This window comes from Poecilia formosa, unplaced genomic scaffold (genome assembly GCF_000485575.1).
Source record: "Poecilia formosa unplaced genomic scaffold, Poecilia_formosa-5.1.2 Scaffold400, whole genome shotgun sequence".
Classification (NCBI taxonomy): Eukaryota; Metazoa; Chordata; class Actinopteri; order Cyprinodontiformes; family Poeciliidae; genus Poecilia; species Poecilia formosa.
In genome coordinates, this window is record NW_006800339.1 from 215,848 (window position 1) to 226,652 (window position 10,805).

General features: G+C 36.0%; 2 protein-coding genes across 2 annotated transcripts; one reads left to right on the forward strand and one right to left on the reverse strand.

The window, feature by feature from the left end:
- Positions 1–65: 65 nt before the first annotated feature.
- LOC103154789 (putative ATP-dependent RNA helicase TDRD9) lies at positions 66–10,271 on the forward strand. The gene is made up of 4 exons (XM_007576204.2): positions 66–778; positions 8,685–8,755; positions 8,854–8,924; positions 10,010–10,271. The coding sequence occupies exons 1-4, from the start codon at positions 597–599 to the stop codon at positions 10,250–10,252; spliced, it is 567 nt and encodes a 188-aa protein (XP_007576266.1). The 5' UTR covers positions 66–596; the 3' UTR covers positions 10,253–10,271.
- Positions 1,866–7,438, reverse strand: LOC103154776 (protein RD3-like). The gene is made up of 3 exons (XM_007576184.2): positions 7,014–7,438; positions 5,325–5,654; positions 1,866–2,843 (listed from the first exon to the last, which is right to left on the reverse strand). Exons 2-3 carry the CDS (start codon positions 5,624–5,626, stop codon positions 2,510–2,512), a joined length of 636 nt encoding a protein of 211 aa, XP_007576246.1. The 5' UTR covers positions 5,627–5,654; positions 7,014–7,438; the 3' UTR covers positions 1,866–2,509.
- Positions 10,272–10,805: the final 534 nt, after the last annotated feature.

Below are 10,805 nucleotides of genomic sequence, written 5' to 3' on the forward strand. Positions count from 1 at the left end.
ATTTTTTTATTTGGTTGAATAAAAGGAGAAATTTAATATGAAATAAAGATTTTCTATATTTGCAAGAAAAACCTAAGCTAGGTGGGTTATATAGAAGATTAAGTGTTTCTTCCTGCATCTGAAAAAGGGGATAGTTCTAACATGGCGTCCATTCTGTCATTTGCCACAATGTAGTGATAAGCATATAGCTTAAAAAATATATATATAATATTTACCAGATCAGACTTTAATCCAATTTCTTTTGGTTTTGTTTGGAAAAACTATCTTTAATTTCAATCAACCCTATTGTGAGTTGCATGACGGAGTATTAGTGCCAGGGTAAGAGAATTTGTTTTGGTTTATTTTTGTTAAATACAAGAATGTAGTCATAATATCAAAATAAGAAGCAATTCTTACCGGGAAATCATCTTAAAATTAGGAGGGGGGAAAAGCCGCATTTCCAGTGTTATATAGGCTTCTAATCACTTTTTACCAAATGTCTAAAATGAATCAATTCAAATGGCGCATCATGTTATTTTCCTCTTATTAAAGGAAGACCATGGCAACCGATCTAAAGCCAGATCGGTTGCTTAGCAACTCGAACCTGAACTTGCGCGATGACGTCAGTTGTCGTTGATCAGTCCCTTCTCTTCTTTCTGGCTCTGAGCGTGGCGGTCACTTCCATCATGAAGCCAGCCTTTACAGGGGAACAGATTTCGAAGTGGTTCACATCAGGGACCACACTCGCCACCTTGAACCTCAAAGATAACACCGAAAGTTCTACTCCGGCAGAGCCCAGGTAAGGAAAATTACCTGGTCTCAATGAACATTTTACGCTTAATTGGTGTTAGCATTAGTTAGCTAGCGTCACGTGGTCTGGTTCGGCGGTTCCAGAAACTACTACTGTGCTTCGAGTTGAGTTAGAAAATGGTTCAATATCGAACTATGTTATATATTTTTTTCTCCTATAAATTTACAGCTTGTAACAAAATGTATGGTTTCACGTTTAAACTAACACACGTGGATTAGCAATGTTTGTAAAAAAAAAAGTTAAAAGATATTTAACTTGATTTGTAAAACCATTAAAATATTTCTAATTATTGTTGTCATATAGCCGTATTTCCTTACAGTACAACATAACTTGACATTTCTATGTGGCATGTGTTTTCACAAGAAAGTTCTAAATTTAATTTGAAATAAACCAAAGGTCCAAAGCAGAGTTTTATCATAAAAAAATAAATAAAAGAAAATTGCATTTTTATCCTTGCTGTTTCTGTCTTGAATCAACATTAATAAACATATTATAGCCTTAGACTTCAATAGTGTCAAAGAAAATCTAGCTTTTTGCAAGTTTTTAATAATTTTCTTTATAAATAGAGTTGACATAACATTTGCTGGATGATAAACTGTCCAAGAAATTGTTGCGATTAATGATAATGTTTTGAGACCATTTTCAGCTAATAAAATAGTAACATAATAAAGGTGCAAGGTTGCCCTTATAAACTTTAATTTTGTAAAGAACTCTCCACACTGCAACTGGAAGACATTTTAAAAAGCCAAAAAAAAAAACCTTTACAACACAAAACAATAAATAAAATGGATTCTGATGTCTCTAAACAAAATTACCATTCAAAAAATATCAATCAGAATGGAAAGTATCCAGGTCATTTTAATTTATCACAAGAGTATTTGAATTTAAAATGCCATGGCAGCCTAAACTAGATGTTTTTTTAATGGTTTATTGCAGGGCTGGACTGTATGGCTGGAAAAACCTATCATGATATTAGACTTTCACATCAATAATTGTTGATAATTATTGATGGGTTTTTTTGTGATATGTGAAATACTATCAGACCTTTCCTCTTCCATGCACAGTTTTCACTCCACACTTGTAAGCAGTTTTGAGGCACGGTGGTGAAACCTGAAACTGCTGCTTTGCAAGTTACTCAATAGGTTGTTGCTAGGTAACCAAAGAATGAGAGTTGCTAGGTAAAAAAAGAGGGAGTGAGTTAGTTGACTACACCAACCTTGCTTAGCTAGCTGTGAGAGGCTAACAAACCAAAGGCTGTCCTCTGCCTAGATCTCCCAGAATGCTGTGCAGTTCTTGATCGGCATTCAGTGAATATTCTACGTATTGAATATTTGATCAGATGCATTATCTATTGATATTGATCACTTGTCTATCTTGATATACGTTATTGGTTTATTGTCCAGTCCTACTTTATTGCGTAGATTTTAAAAAATGTTGAGGAAAATTGTGTGACTTTTTTTTTGTATTTCTTACATCATGAAAACTCTACATAGAGAAAAAAAAATCTCAAATGTTAATAATGAAAGCATCTTCTTCATATTTACAAACCTATTCTTCGTTACTACAGGATTGCTACAGCCCTCTGGTACAATACAAACTCAAACGAGGGGTTTTCATTAGTACGTAAACCAGTTGTTGGGGGAGAAATATCTTTCACAGAATTGATCCTTGGCTTATTGCAGGGCATTTTCCCATTTCTCCACACTAGGGTGTATCTTCTCACAGTGTTGTACTCTCTCCTTTGGGTCTCAGAGGCCCGGGGTAGTAGTACGGAAGATCCCAGGCCCTGCTGGGTGTGAACGAACTTGAGTGGCGCATGGCCCGATCCACATACCCAGAGACCGTTGGGATCTCTTCCCTTTCATGACTTCCACCCTGGGGCATTATGGGAGTGACCGAGCCCTGCTTCTTGTACTGGCTGCTCCAGACCTCCATTGATAAGCCTTCTTCTTCAATTGATTGTCTTTGGCTGAGGAAGTCGATCAGGATGTGCTTGAAGATGGTTGCCAGCTCCCAGTGTCGTACGTCGTTGGTGATGATCACTTCACGAAACCTGTTAAAATTTAGTAACAATGACATTTTATTTGACCATTTATTTCAATCAGGATGTAGTTCATACCTCTAGTTTTTATGGTTTTTATCTCTTTTTTTTTTTTTGAATCAGTTTTGATATTGAAAATTTAATTTTTGGAAAATCTGGATTTATTTTGTACCAATGCACTCTTTGGGTTTCCATATTCTGAAGTGATGTCTGCACACACAGGGCCACCATCTTGTTTGAGAAGTTTTTTGCAGCTTCTATTCTACAGTGCAGTATAGGACCGGGCTACGATTTAATATTTGTTTTATATTGTGAGAATAAAGTCATAATATTACAAATATAAAGTCTAATCAGAATAAAATCAAAATAATATGAAAATAAACTGATTTATTCTGGTAATATTGTATTAGGAGAATGAAGTAGTAGTCCTAAGAGAACTCCACATAAAATAACAAAAAAATTTGGAATATAGAGAATCTTATGAAGTTATACTTTGGTGTAATTTTTACAAATATAGAAACACTTCATCTTTTAACATATCGGCATCTAATTATTATAAGTAACAGGACTTTGAAACAGTTGAGCAAATGATCGTCTATTTTGAAGAAAGAACCACACAGACTGACTGACTCGTGTCAGATCGAGATAATTCTGTTCAAGCTTTTCAAAACAATTTTTTGTAATTTTATGACGTTCTTCTAGTAAAACCATCTTTATTATGGCAATATTCTTGTATTTAAACAAAAATTTTGTGGCCTGGTCCTAAACTTTGCTGTACAACTCACAGAAGGGATGATGGAAGTCAAAACCACTTTTTGAAAATATTTTTTGTCATTTGCAATTTCCTTTTTTAGTAAGGAAAGCAAGAAAATAATTATAGCATTACTGCAACATTGGATCTGGTAGATTTTATTTTTAAGTTATATCTCCCAGCCATCATCCTGGCATTTTTAAGATGGGACATATTCAGAAAAGGCCACAGAAACATCTCAGTCGTGCTATTTCTCACTTTTTTATGTTTTGGTTATATAAGCGCACATTAATGACCCGGCTGTGAGTTGTTTTGTGTGATAAGTGGGTCACAGCGCTGCTCAGTCATATGCTCTTCATCCTTTTTTTTCCCTTTCTAGCTAAAAACTGAGGGGAAACCCTTCTAGTCACGCCATACGAAGCCTTTCAGACCTTTCATGATCACACATTAAACACTTATTAACCTTTCAGTGCAGCAGATAATTGAGTATTTCAGTGAAATCTTTTACATGTGGATACAAGAACATAACTTGGCACATATGTTCTAAGTGCTTACATTCATGAAAAATGTTACTGAAAAATTCAAGTTGGTCAAGAAAAATTTATTTTTCTATTAAATTAACAAATATTTATCACACACTTTTTGAGTAAAATCCTAAATTGTCATAGAAATAATATTTACTGATTAGATATGCCATGGAAAAAATAATTTGTGCACTATTGGCATTTGATTGAGTTTGGTGTCAAATCAGAGCCTACATATTTGGAACCAGAAAAATCATACATATTTTCATGTTCTTGTTTCCTTTTTCTGGTGGATATTTTTTCAAAATGACCACCATTGTTGTTATGATGGGTACAGCTAACCAAAAAGTTAGGTACACAAACCACTAATTTATAAAAACAAGAAACTTGGCTATGCTAACATAAACCATTAAGCAAACAAAAAATGTGTAGAACCAAATGCTAAATTGCAACACAAACAAAAAGTTTACGCTAAACACACAAAACAATTAGCGGCAGCTTGTGCTAAACTCCTAAATACACATGAAAAAAATAGCTAAGCTCATACTGCACTGTTAAACACACAAAACAATTAGCAGAAGCTTGTACTAAAGCGCTAAATATTCAAAAAAACATTAGCATAAGTTTACGCTAAACCACTAAGTACAAAAAAAAGTATGGATGTTTATCCTAAACTGATAAATACAGCAAAGCAATTAGCAGAAATTTATGCTTACCCACTACACACAGAAAAATTTACAGAAGATTAGTTTGTTTAGCTAAATCACTAAACAAACAAAAAAATAGCAGAGATTTATGCTAAACTGCTAAATAAGGCAAAAACAAAATTAGCAAAAGCTAATGCTAGCCATTAAGACAACTGCCTTTTGGTGTCTCACATTTTTATTTCCTTCCAGTTGACGACCAGACCAGCGTGAGACTTGCAAACAGCAACGTCTCACATTTTTGTGTCCAGTTTTGCTACGTGTTATTACTGTAAAGTCGTATGAACGGGATGAATAAAATGAAAAACATACGATGTGACATAAAGTTCGTCCATGACATGAAAATGGGTAATTTTATGGCAATACTTTGTTTAAAAATGGTGGCCATCTTGAAAAACAGAGACCTTTCTGAAATTCAAGTGGGTAAATATGTGATTTGTGGGGTGACCTTGGCTCTAAGTTGTGTTGATATAGTTGAAGCTGGACATTGTTGGCATTAAAACAAGAAAACAACCTTGAGACGACGGTGGCTGTGTCGACGGGTGGAACCTGTGAGCAGAGGAACTCCAGCTGGTGCAGCTCTGACGACGAGACGAGGGTTCGTAGGTTGGGGTATTTCTGGAACCAGTGGAGACCCAGGGCGCTGTGAGCCAGCCGGTTCTCCCGCTCCAGTTGTCTTGCCAGACGTTCTCGCTCCTCCACGTGCCACAGCAGCTCTGTGAGCAACATATGGCCGAGCACAGGCTCCACTCGGCTTGGAGGTCGAGTCTGTGCTCTCGTTTGATTGGACCATTTCATCCAGCCGAACAGAGGCATGGCTCTTTATGCTAACAGGCCCTGAAAACTGAGGAAATGAGTATTAATCTGTCTTCATTATAAAGTAATAATTAACAGTGGAATTTTGTTGCATATAAAATTTCATTTATATGCAACAAATTAAATTTTGTTGCATATAAAGTGCTTTTCCATAAAAAAAATAATTCTAAATGCTTTTATTTTATTTTATTGAAATTAAGCTCTTATTTTCATTATTTTATTTTTCTTTGGGATCAAGTATTTTTGAATTTATTTGAATTTTTAAAAATGCAGGGCTGCAGCTAAATTATTTTAGTAATCGATTATTCTTTCGATTATGTTTGACGATTAATCGATTTAAAAATTCTTGCACATTTTGCAGATTGTTCATTTTAACCACTTAAACTTATTTTATACAACATTACACAAATAATTCAATTCCTGTTTTAAATAAAAAATATTTTATTGCCTAAAATGTAATTAATTTAGTGTACACTTGATCATTTGTAGCAAAGGATTCATCTGCTGCTAAAAAAGTTCTTCTCGCATTAACTTGTGAAAAGCCCATTCTGCCTGACTTAACATTAATACAATGTGGGGCTAATCAGCTGATAAATTTTTGGATTAACCGATTGATAAGGCAGAAAAAGGTGCTTAGTAAGGATTATTATTATTTTTAAAGGTTTTGTTGGCTCTAGTGGCATTTATTTGGAAGTAGCCTGACAGGGAAGAGGGCCACGAGAGAGGGGATCAAACCAGGCCGGGAATCAAACCCGTGACCACCGGCATGAGGACCAAGGCCTCAATACATGGGCCGCGCCCTGCCCCTGTGCCACCACAGCACCCCCATTAGTAAGGATTATTTTTAACTGAATTTCAACCAGGCGAAATTAAAACTATACCGCTTGAGTAGGAACTTATTTGCAGACAAAGAAGGGTTTTTATTCATCTTAAATTCAAAATATTTATATTTTGTGTACAGTTTTGTTCTAATTACTGCCCTAAATATGTTATTCCAGCAGTTGGCCTTTTTTGTGTCTGTCAACAATTACTAAATTAGTTGACAATACGGTTACCCATTCCAGCCGTACTGTGGCTATATTTCAGTTCAGCTCCAGTACTGAGCTGTACTGCTGATAATTTTTTTGTAATATTGACCCAGATGAGCAATGTGACCTCTGGTCTGATCGGGTCGATGACGGTTTTCACTTCAAGTCAAACGGCGCTCTGATTTGGCCCAGATTTCTCTGTGTGACTCGTTCTGTTGCCGCCTGCGGGGTCCAAGGTCAGCCTCATCAAAACTGCATAGTGGTGTTTTGAATAATACACAACAGAGCCTTTAGGCATCAGAAGGGGTTTGCACATGCACATAAGACTGAAATCTCAAAGAAAATAAATCTGTACTCACTGGTGAAACAAAACTGCACTGCTGACTCTGCTGTAAGCTTTTGAGAGACTTGGCACAGAAGAGCTGCTCACATGGTGCTCCCTCCAGCGTTGCGCTTCTATAAATCTACTGTAGCAAAGTTGCCTCTTCCTCCTGCTTCTTTTGGTGGTAAATGTTGAGTTTTGGCTGCAGTCCTGGACTGTTTTCTCCTTTTTCTTTTGTTCTGCGGTGATTGTCTTGTCCTCCCACTGCTCCCGTCACACAGACTTTGTCGGGGAGAGTTAGTCGCCCGCTGCTAACTGACTAAGAGCTGTCACCTCTCCTATCCTTTCACCTCACTCTCCTCTGTGCAGTGTGCAGCTTTGTTGTAAGGTCAGCTGCTTTGTAGCTTCCACGATATGTGTGCAGTGGAGAGAAAGAGGATGAGAGTGCATGTGTGCTCACAAGCCGTGGGTGTATTTTGTTCAAGCCCTCGTATTGCTGTCTGTTTTTGCATTGAAATGCTCGGCTTGCTCACACTGCAAGGCGCGCTTCTCCTCAGGCCACAGAGCAAACGGCCTGGCTGAGTGTGCCAGAGCGAAATTCAAAAGGAGGAGAGAGTTTGAGTAAAGTAGCTAGTGTGGTAAATTAGGTATGTTGCAATTAATCGCATGATAAATTAAAACGAGCTCAATAATTTGCATTTGCATTATTTATCATCTTTTACCAAAAACTGGTTATTAAAAGTCTCCAGTCTGGGCCTGTGGTCCCACTTAGCTCTTTAATTGAAGGACAATTTTGTTTACAGAAACTCCATAATTGATTGTTTTTATTTAGTTTTGATATTTAAAATATCCCATTGTGAAATGTTCATTAGAAATGGAAGTTTATTGATCTTTGAGAATGTTATGTCGTTACCATTATATCACTTTTAAATGGTCTCAAAATAACAATTTTATCGTTTATCGCAATAACTTCTGGGGTAATTTATCGTCCAGGAAAAATTATCGTGACAGGCCTGTGGGCAATAAGGCTTAAAAAATAAATCGGATTTTTTTTGTACTATATTCATTAATTATAATAATAGCAATAAAATCAAGATTATGGACATGTATGGCCATCTTCTTCATGAGTCTGTCTTGGGAAAACTTTCCTGCCAACAATAACACTTTGAAGAATCTGAATTGATGAGTTACAACTTTTAATTTCCCTTTGGGATCTATAAGTTATTTTTGAATTTAAATTTTAATCTATTTTTTGTGCTTACTTGAAAAAAAAAATACAAATGACAAAATATTTTCAAAAAGTGGCCTTTATTTTTTTTAACCCTCCTGAGAGTTGCTTTAAGGCCAGACTACGATACTTTTAAAAAATTATTTAATTACGAGAATATAGTCATAATATTAGCAGACTAGTGATGCAATTTTACCAGAACAAAGTCTTAAAATTACAAACAAAAGTAATTGTGACATGCTTTAAAAAAAACACTTAGCCGTTTTTGGGCAATAATTTATAGTATTTTGGTGTCTGAAAATGGAAATTTTTCAAAAACCTCCAGATTAAGTCACAGTGGAACGGCACTGAGCCGTTATCTAGCAACCCCAGCCAAGCCCGGCCCGTTACCTAGCAACCAAACAGAACTCCACTACATTGCTGGGACATAAAGGCAGAAGTTTAGAACAGGAATGTGACTGCTTATGTTGCTTTTCTCAGTCCGGTTAAACCTGATGATTCCAGCCAGAAAGCTGATGTTGGACGGATCCAAAACCCAGAACCTTCGAGGAGTGAGTAATGGATTACATGATTTAGTAGTAGATTCCACCCACATACAGTACTAGATTGTTGTGAATTTACCTCTCCCTTCACTGTTTTGAATGTTTAGGTCCTCCTCCTGTTTCTCCCTGCTCCAGTTTTGAATGCCCAAGCTTACCCATAACCAAAGACAAGGAGCAGGTAAGGCACTAATGCATTTTCCTCCTGGAGTTTATTTTTGGGTCATTGCAGAGTTTTACTTAAATTGACATTATGTCCTCAGGACAGAAGCCCACTAAGTCTTAATGTTTGCTTCTAAGAAGTGCAGTTACTTTTATATGTGCCTGTACAGCAGGAGCCCACATTGAGTGTTATTAGTGTCGTGAATATCAATGGAGTTATTCAAGCGTTGACTCTTTTCACTTTCTAATGTGGGTAAAATATAATTTCATATTGTCTTAAATCAGCTTAGAACATCCATTAAGGACTCATCGATATGAGGATTTTAGCCGATGTTAGATAATATTTCTGTTATGGTTGATAACCGATATTTACCAATATTATATTTTTTTTATACGGCTGAAATAATTTATCAGATTAATTGTGATAAATCGATAATTTTAATTACTGTCAACTAGTTTAGTAATTGATTAATCGCTAACTAGCATATTTTGACACAAAATAGGTCAAATGATGAAAGTAAAACATATTCAGAGCAGCAATTAAGTCAAAATTGTACAAATATACATATATATTCATATTTTTCATTTAAGATTAAAAAAAAAAACTATCTGTAAATGTTCTATCCAAAACTCCGTAAGTGTAATAGTTTTAGGTTCACCTGGTTCAAATTCTGTAAAAAAAATAAAATAAATAAAATAATCATATTAAGCACTGTTGGTCTAAGAAAAGAATAAACAAATCAGCCCTACACTCTTCTGTCAAGCAGAAATGTTTTTTTAGCTGCAGATGCATTATTTTCTACAAGTGATCAAACTTACTCTAAAGGAATTCTATGTTGTCGCATTTTAGGCCATAAAATGTTTATTTTCTTGTTATAAAAAGTAATTTATGTAATGTATTTCTAATATTGTATAACAAATACTACATGGGCAGTCCCCACTCTTATGAAACACTCACAAATGTCAAGAAAATCAAAATAAACATTGGTTTTTAATGTCGGCCCAGTATAGTCACCAATGCACTATAATGTCTGTTTCTTTATTTGCAGTGACATGATGGTTTATTCCAACAGGTTCACTTTAACTGTCCTCATCTGCTTCTAGCTAATTTCCTTCATAGAAAGCAACTCGGTTGTGATCGTTCGAGGAGCCACCGGCAGTGGCAAGACCACCCAGCTGCCACAGTTCATCTTGGACCACTACAATGAGAAAACCGCCTCCTGCAACATTGTGGTCACACAGCCGCGCAAGATTGGAGCCACCAGTATCGCTCGCTGGGTTGCTGCTCAGAGGAAGTGCATCCTGGGCAGTCTGGTGGGATATCAGGTTGGTACACCTGTGAAGTAGTAAGTGAGTTTGTGTTTGACATACTGATGTTTGTGCACATTAATTTACGACCAGTGTTTTAAATTCTGGTTTTATTTAGAAATCTTAAAGCAAAAATGGATGTTAAAGGGGACCTTTTACTCAAAATTCACATTTTGCTTATTTTTATACTTCCATTTATGTCTCTACTGCTTCTAAAAACCCCAAGCCCAAGTGTTTAAAAAACACAACCAAACTGACCAAAGTAAAAAAAAAAAGAATCACCGAACTGTTTTTTGGCAATAAGTTGATTATTTTTGGTGTCTGGAGTCAGGAACCTACAGAATAATTCACATTCAACGCATCGTTACCTAGCAACCCAAGTGGAGCTCCAGCATGTTTGGTTAACTGTACGTGCTGTACAATGGCTGCTGGAAAAGAGAAGGGTTTTTCTGTTGACTTACCATCCAGAAATCACTGGTTGCATTTTTATTGGTTGTGCAGCAAGCTCCACTTCTGCTGTTCAAAGATGTACGGTTACATAATTACACATCTTTAAGCAGCCATTTTCACATGCAAGTGTAAATGTTAAGTT